This window comes from Lissotriton vulgaris, chromosome 10, assembly GCF_964263255.1.
Source record: "Lissotriton vulgaris chromosome 10, aLisVul1.2, whole genome shotgun sequence".
Lineage (NCBI taxonomy): Eukaryota > Metazoa > Chordata > Amphibia > Caudata > Salamandridae > Lissotriton > Lissotriton vulgaris.
The window spans coordinates 113,940,232-113,966,087 of record NC_141698.1 but is presented as its reverse complement, the minus strand read 5'-3'; the positions used below and the strand labels follow the sequence as shown (position 1 = coordinate 113,966,087).

Here is a 25,856-nt window from a genome sequence, read left to right as displayed (position 1 = left end):
ATCTAGGCGCTTACTTAGTTTGGCAGACAGGGCACACTGCCACAAGAGTGGCAGAGTACCCTGTCTGCCAAAATCGCGGTCCACAGATTCAATTTAGAGTCAGACTATTCTCCATGTTTCTGGAGGCAGATCTTTTGCTGGTTCCACCAGCTGAAACCTTTAACAGACTAATATTGGGCCATCGGTCAAAGTAAACACAAGGCGATGATGGATGGAACACTGAAACGTTTGAGACACACACACCCCCAGTCACAGATTTGGGTTAAATCCATCATTGTTCTTTAGCTCACTTTGCACCCCAGTTCAGACCCCGCCATATGCAAATCAGTCTTGTCCCTGTTCCTTACAGGAACATTCCAGCCTGAACTGACAATTCAGGTCTTCCCTGGCCGGAAACAAGCATCCTGGGACCAGTTTCGGGGTAACACCCCTCATCAGCCAGGCTAGCTTGAATCCATTGGCAAAGTGAGCAAGGGACCCACGTCTGAGCAGACCCTGCCAACTTAGGGTGAACAAAGCAAACACAAGGAGATGATGGATGGAGCACTGAAACTTTTCAGGCACTCACCCCCAGTCACACATCTGGGTTGAATCCATTATCGTTCTGTAGCTCACTTCGCCACCCCAGTTCAGACCCAGTACCTCATACTATATACCATAATCAGGGCAGATGTTCCTTTAGGTGGAGATCTCTATTATGTCAGTGGGTCTTCTGCAGGAGAAACAAAGTAAATCCCTCCACTGCCCTGGCGGACCGACAGACTGGCCACCAAACTCTAAATAAGCCCCCAGGTTGCCCATCTCCTTCCTACTCTTGACACAAATAGTCCATGGACTCAAGCATTAAGTTACTGTACTTTATACTGTTAGCTTCGGGGTTACTGCTCTGTTTGAATTCATCATTATTGTTGGTAGATTCTTGTGTGTCGTCACAGCAGTTTACGGGAAACAAATATTTTGTAATGCTTTAACATAGACACAGGGGCGTAACAAATGCCCCCGCAGCCCCCGCGGTGTGCGGGGCCCCACTCTCTTCAGTAAATGAAGGGTCCCCCTCCGCTCTTCAGTGAGAGCTGTGAGAGAGGCTTGTGCTAAAGCAAGTCTCTCTCCCTCTAAAGCAGGTTCAGGCTGTCTGCAGTCTGCTCTGAGACCCTCCTGCTCACTGAAGAGAAGCAATGTAACAACTTACATTGTTTCTCTTCAGTCAGAGCCCAGCCCAGAAAAAGGATGGGAGTGGGGGCCCAGAGACAGTATCCCCCACAGGGCTCTGCTCCTCTGAGAAGAGACAAGGAAAAGGATGGGGTGGGGGCCCCAGCGACAGCATTCTCCAGGGCAATGCTCATATGAGAAGGGATGAGGCTGCAAAATGGTGCACTCAGGTAAGCACTCTTGTTAGAACACACCATGGGCGTCTGCAGGGGGGGCAAATTGAGAGAAGGGTGCAAAGCCGAGGGGAGAAGGGTGCAAGGTAGAGAGGAGAAGGGTGCAAGGCAGAGAGGAGAAGGGTGCAAGGCAGAGAGGAGAAGGGCGCAAGGCAGAGAGGAGAAGGGTGCAAGGCGGAGGGTAGAAGGGTGCAAGGTAGAGAAGGGTGCAAGGCAGAGGGGAGAAGGGTGCAAGGTAGAGAAGGGTGCAAGGCTGAAGGGAGAAGGGTGCAAGGCGGAGGGGAGAAGGGTGCAAGGCAGAGGGGAGAAGGGTGCAAGGCAGAGAGGAGAAACGTGCAAGGTGGAGGGGAGAAGGGTGCAAGGCAAAGGGGAGAAGGGTGCAAGGTAGGGAAGGGTGCAAGGTGGAAGGGGAGACAGGTGCAAGGCAGAGGGGAGAAGGGTGCAAGGCAGAGGGGAGAAGGGTGCAAGGCAGAGGGGAGAAGGGTGCAAGGCAGAGGGGAGAAGGGTGCAAGGTAGAGAGGAGAAGGGTGCAAGGCAGAGGGGAGAAGGGTACAAGGTAGAGAAGGGTGCAAGGCGGAGGGGACAAGAGTGCAAGGCAGAGGGGAGAAGGGTGCAAGGGAGAAGGGTGCAATGCAGAGGGGAGAATGGTGCAAGATAGAAAAGGGTGCAAGGCGGAGGTGGAGTAGGGTACAAGGGAGAGGGGGGAAGAGTGCAAGGGGAGGGCTAGAAGAGTGCAAGGCAGAGGGGAGAAGGGTGCAAGGGGGATGGTGATGAAGTTAAAAATGTGCCCCCCAAACTCTAAATAAGCCCCCAGGTTGCCCATCTCCTTCCTACTCTTGACACAAATAGTCCATGGACTCAAGCATTCAGTTACTGTACTTTATACTGTTGGCTTCGGGGTTACTGCTCTGTTTGAATTCATCATTATTGTTGGTAGATTCTTGTGTGTCATCACAGCAGTTTACGGGAAACAAATATTTTGTAATGCTTTAACATAGACACAGGGGCGTAACAAATGCCCCCGCAGCCCCCGCGGTGTGCGGGCCCCACTCTCTTCAGTAAATGAAGGGTCCCCCTCCGCTCTTCAGTGAGAGCTGTGAGAGAGGCTTGTGCTAAAGCAAGCCTCTCTCCCTCTAAAGCAGGTGCAGGCTGTTCTCTTCAGTCAGAGCCCGGCCCTGAAAAAGGATGGGAGTGGGGGCCCAGAGACAGTATCCCCCACAGGGCTCTGCTCCTCTGAGAAGAGACAAGGAAAAGGATGGGGTGGGGGCCCCAGCGACAGCATTCTCCAGGGCAATGCTCATATGAGAAGGGATGAGGCTGCAAAATGGTGCACTCAGGTAAGCACTCTTGTTAGAACACACCATGGGCATCTGCAGGGGGGGCAAATTGAGAGAAGGGTGCAAAGCCGAGGGGAGAAGGGTGCAAGGTAGAGAGGAGAAGGGTGCAAGGCAGAGAGGAGAAGGGTGCAAGGCAGAGAGGAGAAGGGCGCAAGGCAGAGAGGAGAAGGGTGCAAGGCGGAGGGTAGAAGGGTGCAAGGTAGAGAAGGGTGCAAGGCAGAGGGGAGAAGGGTGCAAGGTAGAGAAGGGTGCAAGGCGGAAGGGAGAAGGGTGCAAGGCGGAGGGGAGAAGGGTGCAAGGCAGAGAGGAGAAGCGTGCAAGGTGGAGGGGAGAAGGGTGCAAGGCAGAGGGGAGAAGGGTGCAAGGTAGGGAAGGGTGCAAGGTGGAGGGGGAGACAGGTGCAAGGCAGAGGGGAGAAGGGTGCAAGGCAGAGGGGAGAAGGGTGCAAGGCAGAGGGGAGAAGGGTGCAAGGTAGAGAAGGGTGCAAGGTATAGAGGAGAAGGGTGCAAGGCAGAGGGGAAAAGGGTACAAGGTAGAGAAGGGTGCAAGGCGGAGGGGACAAGAGTGCAAGGCAGAGGGGAGAAGGGTGCAATGGAGAAGGGTGCAATGCAGAGGGGAGAATGGTGCAAGATAGAAAAGGGTGCAAGGCGGAGGTGGAGTAGGGTACAAGGGAGAGGGGGGAAGAGTGCAATGGGAGGGCTAGAAGAGTGCAAGGCAGAGGGGAGAAGGGTGCAAGGGGGATGGTGATGAAGTTAAAAATGTGCCCCCCCCCCCCCGGAAACATTTCTGCAGACACCCATGGAACGTACACTGCTTTGTGAGAGAGAGTGGAGAGAGAGAGAGTGGAGAGAGAGAGAGTGGAGAGCGAGAGTGGAGAGAGAGAGAGTGGAGAGAGACAGTGGAGAAAGACAGTGGAGAGAGACAGTGGAGAGAGAGAGAGAGAGAGAGTAGAGAGAGAGAGTGGAGAGAGAGACAGTGGCGAGAGAGTGGAGAGAGAGAGTGGAGGGAGACAGTGGAGAGAGAGTGGAGAGAGAGAGAGTGGAGAGAGAGAGAGTAGAGAGAGAGTGGAGAGAGACTGTGGAGAGGGAGTGGAGAGAGAATAGAGACAGTGGAGGGAGACAGTGGAGAGAGTGTGGAGAGAGAGTGGAGAGAGAGAGAGTGGAGAGAGAGAGAGTGGAGAGAGAGACAGTGGAGAGAGACAGTGGAGAGTGAGAGAGTAGAGAGAGAAAGTGGAGAGAGAGTGGCGATAGACAGTGGAGAGAGAGAGAGAGTGGAGAGAGAGTGGAGAGAGTGTGGAGAGAGAGAGTGGAGAGAGAGTGGAGAGAGAGAGTGGAGAGATTGGAGAGAGAGAGTGGAGGGAGACAGTAGAGAGAGAGGGTGGAGAGAGCGTGGAGAGAGGGTGGAGAGAGGGTGGAGAGAGGGTGAGACAGTGGAGAGAGACAGTGGAGAGAGACATTGGAGAGAGAGAGAGAGAGTGGAGAGAGAGTAGAGAGAGAGAGAAGGGAGAGAGGCTGGAGAGAGAGAGAGTGGAGAGAGAGTGGTGGTAGACAGTGAAGGGAGACAGTGGAGAGAGAGACAGAGAGAGTGGGGAGTGAGAGAGTGGAGAGAGAGAGAGAGACAGTGGAGAGAGAGACAGTGGAGATAGAATGGACAGAGTTGAGAGAGAGAATGGAGAGAGAGAGAGTGGAGAGAGAGTAGAGACTGTATACTGACTGACCGAGATACTGACTGGCTGAGAAACTGACTGAGAGAGAGAGAGAGAGAGAGACTGGCTGACTGAGAGAGTGACTGACCGAGAGAGACTGATTGAGAGTGAGACTTACTGACAGAGAGAGACTGACTGACTGACAGAGACTGGCTGACTGAGGTAGAGAGAGACTGACTGACAGAGAGAGAGGCTGACTGACAGAGAGAGAGGCAGATACTGACTGACTGAGAGAGACTGACAGAGAGAGAGACTGACTGAGATAGAGAAAAAATGACTGACTGAGAGAGACTGACTGACTGGGGAGAGAGAGACTGACAGGGAGAGAGAGAGACTGACTGACAGAGAGAGGGACTAAGAGAGAGAGAGACTGAGAGACTGACTGGCTGAGAGAGAGACTGACTGACTGGCTGAGAGAGAGACTGACAGAGAGAGAGGGACTGACAGAGAGAGAGAGAGAGAGACTGACTGAGAGAGAGACTGACTGACGGAGACTGACAGAGAGAGAGAGAGACTGAGAGACTGACAGAGAAAGAGAGACTGACCGACAGAGAGAGAGAGACTGACTGACAGAGAGAGACTGACTGAGAGAGAGAGACTCACAGAGAGAGCGGAAAAGCACTAACATGGCTGGCGGTGTCTATCAGACACCGCCAGCCATATTAGGATGGCGGCGGTCCTATGCCTTTCCACGGCGGCATTTCCGCTGTGGAAAGGCATGCGGTCTTTTCTTTGGGGGCCCGTTGCGGGCCCCCAGGGGTGATGGGGGGGTGGGGGGTGCACATGGGGGGTACCTATGGTACCACCCTGCCTTTGCGTGCACGAAGCGGCAGGCACCACACGGTGCCTTCCGCTTCGTGCATGCAAAGGTAAACATGCCTTTTTCAACCCTCCGGCGGGTGCTGCTTGAAGCAGCATCCGCCGCAATGTTAAATGTAGGGTCACATCCTAATTTGCATGGAGGGACCGCCGCTGCCCATGCGGACGGTCCCTCTCCCTCGGGGGTGGCGGACGGACGCAGGTCCGTCCGCCATCCTAATGACCCCCTAAGTGCCCAAGATAAGAATGTATCTTTTAACAGCTCCTAATATGTCCTGAGATCCAAAAGAAGAACAGAACCTTCAGAGCAGTATAGTGGAGGTTGAATGATGAGAGAAAAGCAGCTCATTCGCATGTTGTGTTTGTACCAGGGTTAGATCTAGGATCAGGCCTTCACGGGTTCCCCGTACGCCTGATTGACCTAGCGGTGCAGGAAGTGGGAGTAACAACCAGCAGGTAAGAAGCCGCCCCTTTCAGATGTTGATTACAACAAAGGGTTTAGGATTCTGCAGGTCTACACCTAACATGTAAAGTTCTTCTATTGACTAGGGTATCCCTGTGAGGACAGGCCACACTTTCCAAGCCCAACAATGATGCACTTGGTCTATCATGACTAACCTGACGCAAAAATGAGCATCATGTATACAAGACCAGGAGCAGAGCACGCTGAAGGACACAAAAGTACAAGTCACAGGCCGCCTATGAGGGACAGGGCCGGACTGGGAACCAAAACTGACCCTGGCAAAGAGCTCGGCTGGCCCCCCTGGGAGTGGCCGAGCTGTTTGCCAGGCCCGGTTTTGGCCGATTTTGTTACAGGTGCTGATTTTGCTTTTCTGCTGCAAAAACAGCCCTATATTAAAAACGGCCCGCAGGAGCCCAAAATCGGCCCCACCCTAGCGGCCCAATGGGGAAATGCCCGGTGCCCGCTATGGCCAGTCCGGCCCTGATGAGGGAGCGTTCAATAGAACTATCATGGCTGACACTTTGGCTGGTGCGGTTCTGTCTCAGAGGTGGTGTCTGTGACAGAACAAGGACCTTGGCAATGCTGACTTTATTAGCAAGTGGAAGGTCTGGTCTAAAGAAGGTGCCTGGAGGGTGGAGAAGGAAGGAGTGACGCTCATTAGCACAAGAAATTTACCACTTTCTTCTTCTGCACCTGTCCTGCAGACCTGAGAGAGGAGCTATTAATGGAAACATGAAGCTTCAGCCAACAAACTAAGATTTTGTATTTAAATAATTGAATTGAGAAATCCTAAGATTTAAAATTTTGAACGCAAAAAATGGCATATGGCAGTATTACTATCATCCTATATTCAAAAGGGTGGGGTGGGGCTGCTAAAAAATGAAAGAATGAACAGGTTCATGGAAGAAAAACATTATTTAAATTTAAAAAAATGAACATACACAGGTTGGGAGGGCGCAAGGCGAGGGATGGAGGCTTGTAGATTTTCCACCTACTAATAAAAGATACACACGGTTAAAAAAAATGCAAAATTCCTTATACCCACATAAAACCCATACGTTTACAGCTATAAGAATATCAGTGTAAAGTGGAAACATAAATATACGTTTGAAACCAATTCAGACAAAGACCTTCCAGAATTAAAGTTGTCAACCAAGTGTAACAGTAACTGAAAAAAATAAAGTTACCGTCAAAAATAATACATGCATGTGTTTTTGTGTTTTTTTATCCTATCAATTTCTAAAACACAGCTATTTAAACAAAAACAGAAGCACAAATACACTGCTCATAATAAACCTAACGATAATATGTTCCACGTTGGAAGGTCCTGTATCCCGGTAACCCAGCAACGCCAAACTAATTGGAGAATGCAATATAAATTCGTCACAACATAACACATCTATTCGTTTCGAAGTTTTGCTAGAGGGCACAATTACCACTGGTAGGGTTGCGTGGAGCACACACAGGCCGGATGGAACGCGGTGCTACTGACTTCCTGTCTCCATCACTGAAGAAGCGGTTGCTTGCTACGCCTTGAGGAGAGTTTCCTCTTAAGTGCATTTCAGACTAATTTCTGTGACTGACTCACCCATGGGCCTTTGTCCAGAAGTGGAATGTTTTTTTTCTGTCAGGCTGGGGCCTGAAATGACCGTCCCTCGGGCCTTGCAAGTCCATAAAGCGAGGAAAGGCAACCACCGTGTGGCAACAGCAGCAGAGGGCGCCTAAAAGCACCCATAATATAGCGAGGAGCTGCAAATCTGGCCTTTTTAGTTGGAAGAATGGTGTGCCGCAGACAAAAACGCATTTTTAGGTGCGTGCTCTTTATTAATCCTTGCACAGTTCCTGCTTCCGATATGATCCTCACGTTTCGTCATTTACAGATACCATATCTTCTTATTACAAATTATGTGCTTCATTACGAGATGCTTTGAGTTACAACTGGGAGATCCTGGGACGGATTACTGAGTCAGGCTGGCATAAAAGCATTTCTCCTCACTGCGCCAATCTAACGCCTGCTTTTTCATGGTGTTCGTTTTTGCCGCTACTTCAGATTTACACATCCTTCTATGTCTGGGGCAGTGTCAAAAAGCAATGGGTGTTGTGACGAATTGACCACAGCAACACCCAGTGCACACCCCTTTCATGCAGATACTTGCATTGAAGTGTACCATATTTACAATGCAGTGTTAAGCCGCCCAAAGTGGTTTAACGCCACTTTGTAAATATGGAGCAGGGCATTGCACCACCAGAACGTAAGTAAAAGTGATGCTCCAGTGGTGTAATCCCCTTGTAAATATTCCCACAAGTGTTCCAATACTTAGTAATACCTTCCAACTCATAGTCCTGGGTAGTGGAGCTTTACGGTTGTACCAAACTTGTAAGAAGCCTGTGTGTTGTTTTAATTAAAGTACTGGTCGTGTTTGTGCTCTACAAACCAAGGGAATTTTTAAGAACAATTGTCAGAAATGAATGAATTAATTTGGTAGGGGAACAAGTTATGAGTGGTCTCAGAAAAAAATCGGTGGATGGAATGCTGGAATTACTCTCTGCCATTGGTAATTACTAATGGCCTCATTATGATGTCGGTCGGAAAGGCTCCGAACAGTATTCGGTTTGTCTGACTCCATTTCTGAACCCGTGTTTCCGACCGATTTAGAAACCTATTCGACTGACCGATTACGATAGTCGGAAACCATTCAGTCGTTCCGATTCGGTTCCGATCGGCATTCGGAGAAACCGAGTCGGTCGGAACAGAATCGTACAGGTCTGCGGTGTGTTTGACATGGATCGGCTTTCGGAACCCAACTTTGGGGGCCCATAGCAGTCCCCCTTCACCCGGAGGCCTCCAGTTGGGACCCGTGGGGGCACCCATGGGTCCCTATTCACAACCAAGCACGTTTGGAGGCATCATGGGGTGCCCGCCACAAAGTGCAATGTTTTCTGCAACCACCCCTTTTTTCAATGGGACCCTGTGTTGTCGGTCGGAACACAGGCTCCCATTAAAGTCAATCGGAGTGCGATCGAACGGTGTTCGGAAACATCGTAATCGGTCAGTCGGACTCCCCGAATTCGATTCGGTCAGAAACTATTCCGACACTGAGTCGGTCAGAATGCTTTCTGATCAACATTGTAACGAGGCCCTTCGTGTTGAAGTCCAGGACTTGTTTTTTTGCCTTTATGCCACTCTAGATAGAGTCCAGAAATATGCAAAACAGTCACTCCATTGAGTGACCAGCCATAAGCAAATCAGACTGCCCAATAGGAACAGTGCATTTGAAACAACTGCGCCATAAGTTTACAAGGAAGGACATTTGACTTTCACTCTTCCAATCACTGAATTTAGGTGTGGTTCAAGATTGTACTTGTCAGCACATTACTTACGCATTGTAGCGACTAGAAAATACCACGTTATATCAGTGTGCAGATGACCAAACTTCTGAGCAGAATATTGGTAATGTCTCTCAAAATTAATTTTCTGCCAGAGGAGGAACATAGTTAAATATCTGACAGTGATTCAGGCAGAGTAGAAATATGACAAACCGTATGCTGATTGGTGTGATGATCAAAGTGGAAATATCTGATAATATTGTGTAAAAATACAGGAAAAAACAAAACCGGTTGAAATCTAAAATAGCAATACAGGCAAAGCTGAAATATAATGAAATATCAGATAATGAAACATACAACGTTGAAATATAAAGAAATAATATATGGTGATGTAGGCAAAGTATATACGTAATACAGTATCAGATATTAAAGCAGACAAAGCAGAAATGTAGCAAAATATCAATTGGTGATGCAGGCAAAGGAGCCCTATAGGGAAATAACAGGCGGTGAAAAAGGTAAATGAGAAATAGCAGATGGTGAAGAAAGTAAAGCAAGAAAAAATAAGTAATTAGACAGTGATTGCAACAAAGGAAATACATAGTTAAATTAGTGTAATGAAAATGTGTGGTGCAGTATAAAAGAATGATGCGGGAAAAGTACAAGTTTTGTGATGAATTAACAGATTTTGAAGGCAAGAGAAATAGTGGAAAATAGCAGATGGTGAAAGTCAAGAAGGGTGAAATATTGAAAATATTGCCAATGGAGTGTTCGAACACTTTAACTAAATTCAGATGTGCTTGCTGGGTAAACAGTCATATAATGAAATATAGGATCATGATGTGGGCAAAGCAGAAATACAGTGAATGATTTAACGATGATGTGGACAAAGAAGAAATAGACTGGAATATCTGACAATGATGTAAGCCGAGCAGAAGCATAATAAAATATGTCCCAACGGCACAGGCAAAGCGGATATACAGTGAAATACTAGATATTGATCTTGAAGATGAGAAGTGTGTGAAAATCTCTGATGATAATGATTTAGTGAAATCATACATATAGTGATACATTGGATTATGACTTTATAACGCTGAGGAAACAGAAATATGGTGATTTACAAAATGATGATGATGTAGTAAATAGCTAAAAAAAGTAATATATAAGAAATGGCGCAAGCAGAGAATAATATACAACATTATCAGTTGTTCATGCAGGCAAAGCAAGCGCACAGTAAGAGATCAGATAATGATGCTGATTAAAGCTTTTGTGAGCTTCACTTCCTGTTCTTGTATTCACCCTCCAATCGCCATCCTACAACACGGAAGTGCTTACTCCGCTTGCCCAGACTCCATAGCTGGAAACTACAGCGTCCTGTTTTGGGGCATCAGGGATCATCCATCAACAGGTGCAAAATTGATAACCAATATTTTCTGAGTGTACTCAATTGCTTTGTGGGGTTTCAATAATGGATATAATTTGATGATTGTAAAGTGAATTATCTGCAACTTGAAGGACCTTTTTGGCACTGAGGTTTATCAAGTAGTCACATGTCTTATTTGAGGTGTGTCTGCTACCAAATGTCCACCAATATGGCTGTAGATAGGGTAGGCCATCTCGCTTTGCCCAGATTTACTACAGAAACGTGGTCCTTTTCCACCACTTTTTTCGCAATCCCCCCTGTAGCACCTCAGAGTGCCTCACTCAGGTCTAACCAACAAGGATAGTACTTTTTTGAGCCATGCTGATTCTCTCCTCACTTTGTAGAAGGAGTATATACAATGTTACAATTGCATTGGGTATTAGTAAAACCTGCTATTTACAGTGCTTTACAACAGCGTGAATCGGCCAGTATAAAACATGTATTTTCTTATGATCAGTGCGTACGCTAGCTGGATGTAAGATGTGGTATTTTTTGCAATTGGTGAGCAAGGACCCCTCCATTTCCAATAAGCAAAAATAGCAGCAATATTCATAAATGTGAGATTTTACAGTTTAATCATGTTCTTTTCCCAGACTGGGTGGGATGGTCACGATTCGAGTTGATTGTTACAACCAACCTCACACATCTCTAATCAAAAACGAACGGCTTTTTACTTGCTATATTGTGACCTTATTGCTTCTGTTCCAGGAATTGACTGGGCTCCCGAAAGCAACCGCATTGTTACCTGCGGCACCGACCGCAATGCCTATGTTTGGACCCTCAAGGGAAATATCTGGAAGCCCACCTTGGTCATTCTGAGGATTAACCGCGCTGCACGCTGCGTGAAGTGGTCACCAAAGGAAAACAAGTTTGCAGTGGGCAGTGGTTCCAGAGTTATCTCCATCTGCTACTTTGAGCAGGAGAATGACTGGTAAGTCCATTGTCAGAAATTGGCTGCCTAAAGTTTTGTTTGTATGAACAGCCAGCTCTGGAAAACAGACACTAAGGTCATCATAACGAGTTTCCCAGTAATCTCGATGGGGTCAGCAACAGGAGTTAACTTCCTCCTCAGGATTACAAGATGAGGTGTTTCACTTAGAGACTTTAGCCGCTAGTAACATCAAGTCAAGTCAAGTCAAAATAAGCTTTATTCGAAGTCACATAGTGAATCATAAAAGCGACAAAATATGACAATACACAGATTAAAAATCAGTAAAAAAAATTATAAAAGCACAGATCTAAAAATAAAAAAACATGAAAAAAAATGTACGTCCCCTACATGATCAATAAGGTTTCTACAGATGCTTCCTACATTTTATAACAGCAAATAGAAACCAAGACAATAAAGAACATATATACAAGCTCGGAAGCAATTACAAATACATAAAAGCTGGTTGACATTGTACAAAACCTAGTTGTAATAACAGGGGTTTAATAAGGCATTTTCTCGGACCAGAATAATATTTGCAAAAAAGGATAATATGAATGGTACTCTGCGTAGAGATATCATCGCCTGGGCATTTCACAAGATCGGGCAACCAGTTATTGATAGTAGGAAAGCTGGTTAAGTAGAGGAAGATATCCAGCCGAAACCGGGTCAGCATGAATCAATGGCGCGGATTGTACACGTTAGCTAAATAGGGCTGGTAACATCTAAAATCTTTGGGTGGCACTCAAAGGGGACAAATGGAGAGATTGCAGTGGAAACACTGATTTCCATGTATTAGTCCCTAAAATCCCACTATAGGGAGTACATCTGACCCCTCTTTACTTATGCCCGGAATAACGCTGTCATAGGGTTGGAGACCTGGGGTAGTGGTAGTCTAAATTACGCCTGATGCAGAATCCTGTCCAAAGTAAGGGAATGTATAGGTAGGTAGAACTACTTCTGAAATATGCAATAACATTATTGGTAGGGTTGTGTAAAGAACAAAACAATCCACAAAAATCCCAATTTAACCCCTTCGATGCTTGTGACAAGGTCAACTCGTCATGGGTTTTACCTGCCCTGTGCTTATGATGAGTTGACCTTGTCACAAACAATGGAATTTTGCAAATGGCAGCACACAGCTGGAATATACGATAGCAGCAATGCGGTTAAAAGAAACATGCAAAAGACTTTCTGTACAAAATATCTGACAACAAAAAAATACAACATGGATGTCAGTTAACCTTTCTTGGGCAAAAGCTATTTCACTCCATTGTGTAGCTGGGTACTGTTTATGTTAAGTGACAGCAGCTTATTGTCCTTCCCTTGGCAGCTTCCCTTAATCTTTTTAGAAGTAAATAACCATGAATTTCAACAGTATATACCATGTATAATACACCGTATGCAATATTAATTATATTTTATAATAATATAACAATGATAAAATATAAGTGATATACATTTAAAGGTATTTACAATTAGTATACATTAATATAAAAGAATTCAGTGTAATAACAGAATAATATGATTACTAGCATACAGTAATAGGAAACCTACTATATAACATTATAATATCTTACATTATTTTAGATCATATCTAATTATACAGTACTATATTACTGGGAATATGTAAAATCATGTATGGGCTAAAGTATTGCAGACCCTATGCTTTTAGAATACTGCATATTGCAGAGGTGTTCCTTGATAAAAAGGCAGAAGGTAATTTGGCATATGCTTGTTAACTAATTAGAGAGTACATAATGAATGTTAAGCATCTGCTTCCATTCCTCTTGAATGCCTGGTGTCATGCCCCCTCTCTTGCAGGTGATCTTACAAGCCCAGAATTGTAGATACTATTTGAAATACATACTATCGAATTAAAGTCCAATATGCAGATCATTATTTGTGGCTAACAAATGTTTCAGATATTTATTTTTGGCCACATTCAATCTAGGTTTTTGGTCTACGAAACATGCAGAAAGGCCTTTCTTTCCAGTCCTGCCTCTAGCACTGCTACATTAACACAATATTAAAAGCTAATACATCCAATCAAGGGAGATCTCATTTATTACTGATAAAAACTTCCAAGACCAACTTCCGTAAGGTCTTGATGATGAAGAAAGGTCTCATCTTTACTTCTCTCTCCTCTCTCTGTGCACCGTGTCATCTTCCCTCCTCTCTCCTCTGTATGTGCACCTTCTTGAATCATTCCACTTTCACTATCCTGTCTCTTGCTTAGCGGACTAGTGATCTTTGTATCTGGATACAAGGTACAGGGGTAATATCTGTAGATGTAGTACCTGTATCTGATATTAACATTGTCCCCTCTATGTGTCTCTGCAGGTGGGTTTGTAAACATATCAAGAAACCAATTCGCTCAACGGTGTTGAGCCTGGACTGGCACCCTAACAATATCCTGCTGGCTGCTGGGTCCTGTGACTTCAAGAGCAGGTAAATAAATTAAAACTAAGCGGTGAACAGAATTTGCTGAAACTAACAAGGGACATCTCACTTTACGCAGAGAAAAATCTCACAGGTTTTCAGAAATTAGAACAAATGTTTTTTGAGATTATAGTTGGATAGCTAGGCTTTGATTCAACTGTTTCTGGAATAGTGGTCGGGTTCTCAAACAGACCTCTGCAGTGGCTGAAAATCTAAGTATGGTCACTCGTAAGAAGCCACAGAGGGTTAAGGCACTTTTTCTAGAGCTCAGACTACAACTTCTGAGTTCCATATTCATATCCACTGGAGCGCCTATTCTATCTGAAAGATCTAACTTATAAATCTAATTCATGTTGAGTAATAGTAACACCTATTCTGATGTCAGTAGTCGAAGTGGGCAGTCCACTTCCGCTTTACAAAGTGTTGGTTGGTGACAGTCTCCTACATCTGGAAATTCTGCATTTTTCTACCATTTTACCGCCATCACAGATCGAATTTTGCAACCATGGCTTTCTGAAGTGTTCTGACAACTTTTTGCGTTTCAGCCATTGGTTCAATTTAATTTCATGAATAACCAGAACGAAAAAGAAACTGTAATGTGCCTCACTGCACATCCTGTGAATATTGTGTTAATGGTGAAACGTATCACATGCGCGATGGAGAAAACATTCATTCTCTCTTAAGGTAGATTGCAGTTAATGGAGTCTAGGGTCTAATCAGTGTTGGCACATTTGTGGAGAGTAAGGATTCGATCACTTAAATTTCACTGGTGGAAGGCGATCTGACGCTAGATTGAGGCAACGTTGCACAGTCCTAGACAATTTTGTGCCGACATTTGGTCTGATGATCGATGAAAAAATGACTTTTGCTCCAAATGACCTGTGCAAAAGGGACAGTTGAGAAAAGTAGGTCAATGTACCTGTTGGTTCAGAACTGGTGCAAAATTATTGTGTGGGTGCTCAGCACTGTCCACGCATACAAAATACCAGTGTATAGATGTTGTAACACATAAAAGTTGGATCAATTAATGTAGACATCATAGAGTCAGTGGAGCTATCTTCATGTGAGAAGGATTGTCCTCATTTAAGATATGACTATGTGAATCTTCAGCCTTTTGCACGTTACATTGAATTGTAGATGTCCAGTTTTCATATTATCCATTTGTTTGAAGGGTGTAAATTAGTTGATGGACTCACACTTGTCTTTGAAATGGATAGATAGTGGATATAACAATCACGCCTATTTGGTGTCATACTTGAGTTCCAGAAAAGATTGGGTGTCCTGTTAGACCTCCACTCCACATGTTAAAAACAAATATATATATATATATTCTGTAATACTTTATTCTATGTTCATTCATTGAGTTACATCTTCGCAGTAAAGGTTGACGTGTTTTGCGTGGGCCACACAACCGATGAGCTCTCATAAGGCATTTATTACAATATTACCACACTCAAGGTGAAATAATGTGCTTTGATTATTATATATTGTGGTATCTGTCATCTAATGATATCCGCAGAGCATTATGGTTCTTTAGCTAAGGTGCACTCTCCAAGGGCATATTATCAAGAAACAGCATTAACATTATTGCTGCTCAGGCTGTTTCTACCATTAGGCAGGACTAGGGCAGCAAGAAACATGCTATTAACTGCTATTAGTTTCCAATTCCTGACTGAAACTGTCTCTCCCTGGTGAAGTGGCAGCATGCGCGCAGCTCCCAGCAGGCGGCTTATGGGGGCTGGCTGAGCAGCAGCTACCTACAAACATTGTAACAATTCCCGACACCGGCCGTGCAGAAACTAATAGGCGGGGTCGGGTAGCCTGCTGCCACCTCGGTGGTGCGAGGGTTGGCTACAATTCTATTGGAGGGAAGGCAGGGCACACAGTTTTCAATTACTTTAAAAATGATTGTGAAGCACTGCAATGTGACTACCGGACCCGGATGGTCCCAACCCCTGACCCGGACCGTGGCCAACGGCCGCAATGGAGCCCAGTACACCACCGTGCTCCAGCTGCCGCTAACAGTTCACAGTATCTAAGAAGACTTTCCAGGCTGGCGCCAGAAGAAAGGCAGCGGCGAGCTTGCCTTGCAGCAGGAGTTGTTGAGCCACAAGGCCGCCTGGAACGGAATTGCTGCAGTGAGTCACACAAAGTAAGTGTGCGTCAGAGAGCCCCCTGAAAGTGTATAATTGAACTTCAATTTGGTTGCAATGGATGGTATTGCTAAATTAGCAGTTGTACTGTAGCGCGGTCATGATCACCTGTCTGCCAGTGCCCTGTACTGTAGTAGAAGTTCACACAGGTCAGCAGCTTCACTCAGCAGAGCAGCATTGGATAGCTCTCTGTGACAGCCCTGCTGTGGTGTGATTGGCGTGTACGAGGGAAGGGGCGGACCGGGGTATAATTATTTTTGTGTGTCGGTGAGTCGAGCAGTAATGTTGAATTAATGATACATGCACACATGCACCACTGGATTACTTAAACCCACTGACTCTTCCTCCCTCGCACCTCAGAATTCCCAGAAACGAATAGCTCTTTGGAGTGCAGTAATAGCCAAGGAGCAGGGACACCCATTATAAATGGAAGTGCCAACCATGGGTACTACCCATTATCTCTGCTTCATGCATTTTAACCGTCGATCAGTCCTGCAAAGGTGGGCACTCCAAAAATGATCGGATTTTGTACTAAAGTGCTAACCTTTGTTATTTTTGGAGCACCCACAGATTGTGAATGCTGCTGAAAGGTGCACATGTTTGAATTCTAACAGTTAGGCCCTATTTTAATTAGTCGGGAAGATAGACCAATAACAGCGTGGATATTAGATCACTGACCCACCTTTCTCAGATGGTTGATTTACTCTGAAATAACGTGTTTGTCAGCGGGGCACTATAGGCCTTAAGACAAGTAAGGAAAATGGGCAGCCATTTAGATAGTAAAAGGTAGCCATAACCTGGGATGCAGAGAGCCCTCACATCCCCGGATCCCGGTGCCACTGTGCCTACATGGCACTAACGATAGCTCTGCACATTTTCAATGGAGAGAGCTGAATAGGGGTGGCAATACCGTAATACATGCAGTTCAGTATCTACGTTTGCCCATTTTATGTAAGCACAACTACCAAAAATATTGACATTTTGTGTAGTAATATACATTTTCCCTATCCCAAAATTTTAATATCAGTATCACAATTTACTGAGAGGACCACTAGAAGGAATATGAGTGCCTTTGCCTCTAGCTGTTAGCGAGAAGAATGCACCCCAAAACACTGAGTTTATGAGGAAGCAGGCACCAGCGGGAAGCTCTGCTCCTCCTCAGCCCCAAAAAGAGCTTTAATGCCTCACCACCATGGGTTAGCATTTAATGCTTTTAGAATCTCCTTGTTTTAAAAATTCTTGATTCCAGCCACACTTTATCGATACTCTCTGCGACTCATTCATATTGTGTTTTCACCTGAGTCTGTCTTCTTAAAGATTATTTAGTCCCCTATCCATCCATCACCTTCTGTTCATACTTTCTTCTTGAAAACATTTAGCCTCCCACCTCCCGTAGCAAAATACCTTCTGTCATGTACACAGTTTCCTAGTTTTTGTGAACTATTCTCTGTTTACGAACAGCCTTTTGCCCTTAATTCTGCATCCAATTATGCACCAGAGGAGTCAAGTCAAGTCAAGTCAAGAGATTTATATAGCGCGCTACATACCCAAAGGGTCTCAAGGCGCTTGAAGAAGGGTGGGGAATTACTTGTCGAATATCCAAGTTTTAAGTTGCTTTCTGAATGCTAGGTGGTTCTGAGTAAGGCGAAGGTGGGTGGGAAGTGAGTTCCAGGTTTTAGCTGCCAGGAAGGAGAAGGATCTACCTCCCATGGTGGTTTTGTTGATGCGAGGTACAGTGGCAAGGGCTTGGTTGGAGGATCGAAGCTGGCGGGAGGGGGTGTAGAAGGACAGTCGTGTGTTGAGGCATTCGGGTCCAAGATCGTAAAGTGCTTTGTGTGCGTGGGTTAGGAGGCGGAAAGTAATCCTCTTATTTACGGGGAGCCAGTGGAGTTTTTTCAGGTGACCGGAGATGTGTTCTTTACGCGGGATGTCTAGTATGAGTCTGGCTGAAGCGTTCTGGATGCGTTGGAGTTTTTTCTGGAGTTTTGCGGTGGTACCGGCGTATAGGGTGTTTCCGTAGTCCAGGCGGCTCGTGACCAGTGCGTGGGTGACCGTTTTTCTAGTTTCGGTGGGGATCCAGCGAAATGTTTTTTTGAGCATGCGAAGAATGTTGAAGCAAGATGATGAGACGGCGTTGATTTGTCTGGTCATCGAGAGTGAGGAGTCCAGGATGACGCCCAGGTTCCGTGCGTGGTCCGTCGGGATGGGTGCTTTTCCAAGGGCCTCTGGCCACCAAGAGTCATCCCAGGCGGAGGGGGAGGTGCCTAAGATGAGGACTTCAGTTTTGTTCGAGTTCAGTTTCAGACGGCTGTGCTTCATCCACTCGGCTACTTCTTTCATTCCTTCGTGTAAGTTGGTTTTGGCGGTGTTAGGGTCTTTGGTGAGTGAGAGGATCAGTTGAGTGTCATCAGCGTAGGAGATGATGTTGAGGTTGTGTTGGTGAGCGATGGCCGCAAGGGGGCTCATGTATATGTTGAAGAGGGTGGGGCTGAGTGACGATCCTTGTGGCACGCCGCAAATGACTTCAGTGGCCTCTGACTTGAATGGTGGGAGGCGGACTCTCTGGGTTCTTCCGGTGAGGAACGAGGTGATCCATTCCAGTGCTTTTCCTTGGATTCCGACGTTTCTGAGGCACTGTAAAAGGGTGCTATGACAGACTGTGTCGAAGGCAGCGGAGAGGTCGAGGAGGATGAGGGCGACTGTGTCTCCATTGTCCAGTAGAGTTCGAATGTCGTCTGTTGCTGCGATGAGTGCGGTCTCAGTGCTGTGTTTGGCTCGGAAGCCGTTCTGTGATGAGTCGAGGGATTTGTTCGATTCGAGGAAGGCGGCTAGCTGGTTGTTGACAGCTTTCTCGATGACTTTGGCCGGGAATGGAAGGAGAGAGATGGGGCGGTAGTTTTTGAGTTCTGTGGGGTCCGCTGTGGGTTTTTTCAGAAGGGCGCTGAGTTCGGCGTGTTTCCAACTTTCCGGGAAGGTGGCGGAGTAGAGGGAGCAGTTGATGACGTCTCGGAGGTGTGGTGCTATGATGGAATCTGCTTTGTTGAAGATGTGGTGAGGGCATGGGTCTGTGGGGGATCCTGAGTGGATGGAGTTCATCTGGCGGATGGTGTCTTCAGTGGAGATTGGGTTCCAGTCATTAAGGATGTTCAAGGGGGGTGAAGGTCCTGCAGAAGGTTGGGTGGGTTGGTCTCCGGATTGGTTGTCGAAGCTGTTGTGGATGTCTGCGATTTTGTTGTGGAAGAACGAAGCTAGGGAGTCGCAGAGGGCTTGAGAGGAGGTGATGTCGTTGGAGTTGGCTGATGGGTTGGTAAATTCTTTGACGATGTTGAATAATTCTTTGCTGTTGTGGGCGTTGTTATCTAGTCGGTCTTTGAATGCGGCTTTCTTGGCAGATCGGATTAGTTGGTGGTGTATGCGGGTGGCGTTTTTGAAGGCGTCCCTGGTGCTGGTGTCGGGGTCTTTTTTCCAGGCCTTTTCGAGGGAGCGACAGAGTTTCTTGGATTTCTTAAGATCATCGTTGAACCATGAGGCGTTTTTGCTGCCTAGTTTGATTTGACGTTTTTTCAGCGGTGCTAGGATGTCGGCGCTGTTGGATAGCCATTGGGTGAGGTTGATGGCTGCTTGGTCGGGGTTTGAGGAGTGGGCGGGGGGTTTTGAAGAAGCGATGAGGAGATCTTGTCGATGGTGATTTTGTTCCAGTTTCTTCGTAGAGTAGGTTGAGGATAGTTGTGGGATGTGGTCTTATTGTAGATAAAGTGAACGCAGCTGTGGTCCGTCCAATGGAGAGCTGTGGTGTGACTGAAGGAGACATGTTTGCTGGAGGTGAAGATAGGGTCGAGTGTGTGACCTGCAATGTGGGTGGGCGTAGTGACAAGTTGTTTGAGACCGAGGCCGGCGAGATTGTCCAGAAGGGTGGTGGCGTTGCTGTCATTGTTCTTTTCCAGGTGAAAGTTGAGGTCTCCCAGTAGAATGTATTCCTCGGAGGGAAGGGCGTGTGGGGTGATAAAGTCAGTGATCTCGTCACTGAATTGAGCACGGGGTCCTGGTGGCCTGTAGAGGAGGGTGCCTCTAAGTGTGGTTTGGGGGTCGGTGTGGATCTGGAAGTGAAGGTGTTCTGCGCTAGCGAGGTTGACGTCAGAGCTGGTTGAGATGCGGATGGAATTCTTATGGACGATAGCGATGCCTCCTCCTGTTTGGTCGGTGCGGTCCTTACGGATGATCTTGTAGTCTTCCGGGATGGCAATGGTGATGTCTGGGGCAGAGGATGCGTTCATCCATGTTTATGTTAGGAAGGCGACGTCTGGAGAGATGGTGTCTAGTAGGTTCCAGAGGTCGATGGCGTGCCTGTGGACTGAGCGGGTGTTGAGTAGGATGCAATTAAGGTGGTTGGTGTCAGATCTCTGTTGTGTGTTCGTAGATGGGGAGTTGTTCTTCGAGCCGTCGAACTTGCAGGAGTTGCAAGAGAAGGGTCCATGGGTGTGTCCAGGGGCGGCTTGGACGCAGTTGGGGGGACGGCCGGGGATAAGGGCTAGGAGGGTGGTGGCATCGTATGTAATGCGTGTGGGGTGGGAGGTACGGGGGCCAGGGGGTCTGGCGCTGGGCGCGGTCCAGGCGCGGACGGGCGTAGACGGGCTTACCTTTGGCGCACCTTCGGCACGGCCGTAGCGCGTGGACGCTGCGCGTAGGGACATGTGGCATAAAAGGAGAGTGGAGGGGGCGGAGCGTGGGAGGGGCAGCAGGAGGCGGTAGTGTGGCTGAGGGGCGGGCCAGGGGATATCAACAACAAAATGGAGGGTCAAAGGGAAAGGCAGACAGGGGCAGCAAAAACAGAAATGCGTCGAGTGAGCAGTACAATCAGAACAAATGCGCAGACACAAGCAAAAACGATCGAGTGAGCAGTACTATAAAAAACAAATGCACAGACACAAGCCAAAAATGATCCCAACAGCCTGAGCGAGGTCGCGCTGAATAAGGCAGATAGAACAGTGGCGCTATGCGTGTAAGGCGCTATAATGCGATGGTAACAACAGTTCCGTGTAAAACGCGCAATAAACGATACCAGGGAGCGTTTCAGCTGATAATCAGGAGGAGCGTGGTGGAGCGACCGTTCTGAAGCTGGTCCAGGTGGTCACAGTTAGGCTGGGGGAGAGGAAGGCTCGGTAAACGTGGGTGGGAGGGGCAGCAGGGAGGCGGTAGTGTGGCTGAGGGGCGGGCCAGGGGATATCAACAACAAAATGGAGGGTCAAAGGGAAAGGCAGACAGGGGCAGCAAAAACAGAAATGCGTCGAGTGAGCAGTACAATCAGAACAAATGCGCAGACACAAGCAAAAACGATTGAGTGAGCAGTACTATAAAAAACAAATGCACAGACACAAGCCAAAAACAAGCATTAGAAATGCAATAGGTCTCGCAGCATTAGAGTTAGTGCTTTTAGAATTGTTTATGGGTTTTTTTGTAAATCTTTAGCATGAGGTTGAGGGTGAGTGAGGGTGAGTGAGGGTGAGGGGTTGAGGGTGAGTGAGGGTGAGGCTGAGGGTGAGTGAGGGTGAGTGTGAGTGAGGGTGGGTGAGTGTGGGTGAGTGTGGGTGAGGGTGAGGGATTGAGGGTGAGGGGTTGAGGGTGAGTGAGGGTGAGGGGTTGAGGGTGAGTGAGGGTGAGGGGTTGAGGGTGAATGAGGGTGAGGGGTTGAGGGTGAGGGGTTGAGGGTGAGTGGGGATGAGTGAGGGTGAGGGGTTGAGGGTGAGTGAGGGTGAAGGTGAGTGAGGGTGAGGGTGAGTGAGGGTGGGTGAGTGAGGGTGAGTGTGGGTGAGTGTGGGTGAGTGAGGGTGAGGGATTGAGGGTGAGGGGTTGAGGGTGGGTGAGGGGTTGAGGGTGAGTGAGGGGTTGAGGGTGAGGGTGAGTGAGGGTGAGGGGTTGAGGGTGAGTGGGGGTGAGTGAGGGTGAGGGGTTGAGGGTGAGTGAGGGTGAGGGGTTGAGGGTGAGTGAGGATGAGGGGTTGAGGGTGAGTGAGGATGAGGGGTTGAGGGTGAGTGAGGATGAGGGTTTGTGAGGGTGAGTGTGAGTGAGGGTGAGTGAGGGTGAGGGTGAGTGAAGGTGGGTGAGGGTGAGGGGTTGAGGGTGATTGAGGGTGAGGCATTGAGGGTGAGTGAGGGTGAGGGGTTGAGGGTGAGGGTGAGTGAGGGTGAGGGGTTGAGGGTGAGTGAGGGTGAGTGAGGGGTTGAGGGTGAGTGAGGATGAGTGAGAGTGAGGGTGAGTGAGGGGTTGAGGGTGAGGGGTTGAGGGTGAGTGAGGGTTTGAGGGTGAGGGGTTGAGGGTGAGTGAGGGTGAGTGAGGGTGAGGGGTTGAGGGGGAGGGGTCGAGGGGGAGGGGTTGAGGGTGAGTGAGTGAGGGTGAGGGGTTGAGGGTGAGTGAGTGAGGGTGAGGGGTTGAGGGTTGGTGAGTGAGGGTGAGGGGTTGAGGGTGAGTGAGGGTGAGGCTGAGGGTGAGTGAGGGTGAGTGAGGGGTTGAGGGTGAGGAGTTGAGGGTGAGTGAGGGTGAGGGGTTGAGGGTGGGTGAGGGGTTGAGGGTGGGTGAGGGGTTGAGGGTGAGTGAGGGTGAGGGGTTGAGGGTGAGTGAGGGTGAGTGAGGGTGAGTGAGGGTGAGGGTGAGTGAGGGTGGGTGAGTGTGAGTGTGAGTGTGAGTGTGGGTGAGTGTGAGTGAGGGTGGGTGAGTGTGGGTGAGTGTGGGTGAGGGTGGGTGAGTGTGGGTGAGGGTGAGGGATTGAGGGTGAGGGGTTGAGGGTGAGTGAGGGTGAGGGGTTGAGGGTGTATGAGGGTGAGGGAGGGTGAGGGGTTGAGGGTGAGGGGTTGAGGGTGAGTGGGGGTGAGTGAGGGTGAGGGGTTGAGGGTGAGTGAGGGTGAAGGTGAGTGAGGGTGAGGGTGAGTGAGGGTGGGTGGGTGAGTGTGGGTGAGTGTGGGTGAGTGAGGGTGAGGGATTGAGGGTGAGGGGGTGAGTGAGGGGTTGAGGGTGAGTGAGGATGAGTGAGAGTGAGGGTGAGTGAGGGGTTGAGGGTGAGGGGTTGAGGGTGAGTGAGGGTTTGAGGGTGAGGGGTTGAGGGTGAGTGAGGGTGAGTGAGGGTGAGGGGTTGAGGTGGAGGGGTGGAGGGGGAGGGGTTGAGGGTGAGTGAGTGAGGATGAGGGGTTGAGGGTGAGTGAGGATGAGGGGTTGAGGGTGAGTGAGGATGAGGGGTTGAGGGTGGGTGAGGGTGAGTGTGAGTGAGGGTGAGTGAGGGTGAGGGTGAGTGAAGGTGGGTGAGGGTGAGGGGTTGAGGGTGATTGAGGGTGAGGCATTGAGGGTGAGTGAGGGTGAGGGGTTGAGGGTGAGGGTGAGTGAGGGTGAGGGGTTGAGGGTGAGTGAGGGTGAGGGGTTGAGGGTGAGTGAGGGGTTGAGGGTGAGTGAGGATGAGTGAGAGTGAGGGTGAGTGAGGGGTTGAGGGTGAGGGGTTGAGGGTGAGTGAGGGTTTGAGGGTGAGGGGTTGAGGGTGAGTGAGGGTGAGTGAGGGTGAGGGGTTGAGGGGGAGGGGTCGAGGGGGAGGGGTTGAGGGTGAGTGAGTGAGCAATTTATTGTACCGTATGTTTCTGCTGAAATACCTTCGGGCCGTGTTTGCGCTGTAAAAAAATGCAAACCAGACGGCTCCTCACTTGGTGTCAATGTCGCTCGAAATGAAATCTGTTTTGTCTCATCAGCAGAAACATCTAAGTTATTGGGGACAATTTGCCACTCAATACTCATCTAAAAAGAGCGCCCTCCATATACAATGGATACCTTTGCCTTCACCAAAATGCTGACCCCGTTATGCCTGTAATTAATTAGCACGGGTGGAGGGGTCAGGCAGAACAGGGCAATGACGAGGATCCCGATGTAATGGCTGGAGCGAGCGTCTTTGAAGCGAGGGAACCGGTTGCGAGCGAGCGCTGTGATACCTTTGGAGTGCCGGTACAAAAGTAAAAAAAAAAAAAAGTTTTAAAAAGTCGTGCATAAAACATGAAAGGAACAAGCAATTACTGAAAGCTACGGAAAAGCGTGTTCCCCATATTTGTTTCCCCACATCGTAATGTAAACTTGGTTTTCAAAATATCAGTGGAATGAAATGGTTTATTAACATCAAGGCATATTTTTGGACAACTGGCGTACAGCAAGACGAGCGGCCGCCATGACTGGTTGTTAAAACAAAAAAAAGAGTAGTTTGTGCGCTGTAAGGAAAAAAAAACAGCAATTACGGTGGGGTTGTGGGGGCGGTCAAACACGGGACAGGGAGACAAGCCTAACATTTATTTAACAAAAGAGAACATGCAGCGTGCGCATCCTTGCACGTTCCTGTCACAAAACTAGTCGCCCTGCTTTTAAATAAATATGTTCTGTGCAGTCAAGATCGAATTAGGCGAGCTGCACAGTAAACGGGGCGAGGAGAGAGGCGGGGAGGAAAACAAGCATCAACAAGGCTAGCGGCAGGCAGGCAGGGGAAGAGAGGGGAGGGGGGAGGAGAAATGCGACACGGCGGGAAGGGGAGGGGGCGGAACGGGGGCGGAGAGGGGAGAGAGAGAGTAGGCAAGGGTAAACAAACACGGCCATGACTGGTTGTTAAAACAAAAAAAAGAGTAGTTTGTGCGCTGTAAGGAGAAAAAAACAGCAATTACGGTGGGGTTGTGGGGGCGGTCAAACACGGGACAGGGAGACAAGCCTAACATTTATTTAACAAAAGAGAACATGCAGCGTGCGCATCCTTGCACGTTCCTGTCACAAAACTAGTCGCCCTGCTTTTAAATAAATATGTTCTGTGCAGTCAAGATCGAGTTAGGCGAGCTGCACAGTAAACGGGGCGAGGAGAGAGGCGGGGAGGAAAACAAGCATCAACAAGGCTAGCGGCAGGCAGGCAGGGGAAGAGAGGGGAGGGGGGAGGAGAAATGCGACACGGCGGGAAGGGGAGGGGGCGGAACGGGGGCGGAGAGGGGAGAGAGAGAGTAGGCAAGGGTAAACAAACACGGACGTGCACGCGCCCGTGACTTTTAAGGTCAATGCGCATGCGCATAAGCTTAATGCGCATGCGCATTGACCTTAAAAGTCACGGGCACTGCAAGGAATCGCCACGATTCCTTGCAGTTAGATAAAGAGTGGATGAGCCCCTATAGTCTCGCTTGCTCGATGCGCATGCGCATCGACAGGCGAGACCTAATGATCCCAACAGCCTGAGCGAGGTCGCGCTGAATAAGGCAGATAGAACAGTGGCGCTATGCGTGTAAGGCGCTATAATGCGATGGTAACAACAGTTCCGTGTAAAACGCGCAATAAACGATACCAGGGAGCGTTTCAGCTGATAATCAGGAGGAGCGTGGTGGAGCGACCGTTCTGAAGCTGGTCCACTGTGACGTTTGCCTAATGTCCTCAGCTCCCTCCTATGCCCAGCATGTGTCTCTAGACTGTTCATATTAGAAACCCATGTTCCCCAGCGCCTTGTATTTCTCTCTTCTGCACCTGCACAGGGCCACCAAACCCCAGGGGCCGCCACGCCAATATATATCCTTAATAAAATAATCCTCTGAGGATGGATACATATTTGCGTGGCAGCTCCTGGCAGGGATTTGGCGGCCTCCGGCTCTGTTCCACTTCCAAACACCCTGACCCCCCCTCTTCACTGGCCTACGCGGCTACGTTCCTCCTGGTTCCTGATTGGCTTCTTTTTTTCCCTACCCACTGCTGGCCTACTGGTCACAGGAATGAGCAATCCTGAACTTTATCACCCAAGGGAAACCTAAAGATGGAGAATCCTCCGGCCAAAGTACTGCTGATGCACTATGTAAAACAGGTGCTGACGACCATAAACAAGAACAAAAAAATGATGATA

At 48.3% G+C, this 25,856-nt stretch overlaps 1 protein-coding gene across 1 annotated transcript in view; it reads left to right on the top strand.

Moving 5' to 3' along the window:
* ARPC1B (actin related protein 2/3 complex subunit 1B) overlaps window positions 1–25,856 on the top strand; it is a 93,619-nt gene that overhangs the window by 47,483 nt on the left and 20,280 nt on the right. Inside the window, exons 4-5 of the mRNA XM_086940649.1 lie at window positions 11,162–11,384; window positions 13,725–13,832. Of these exons, the coding sequence (XP_086796775.1) occupies window positions 11,162–11,384; window positions 13,725–13,832 (331 nt within the window). The remainder of the gene's footprint in view (window positions 1–11,161; window positions 11,385–13,724; window positions 13,833–25,856) is intronic.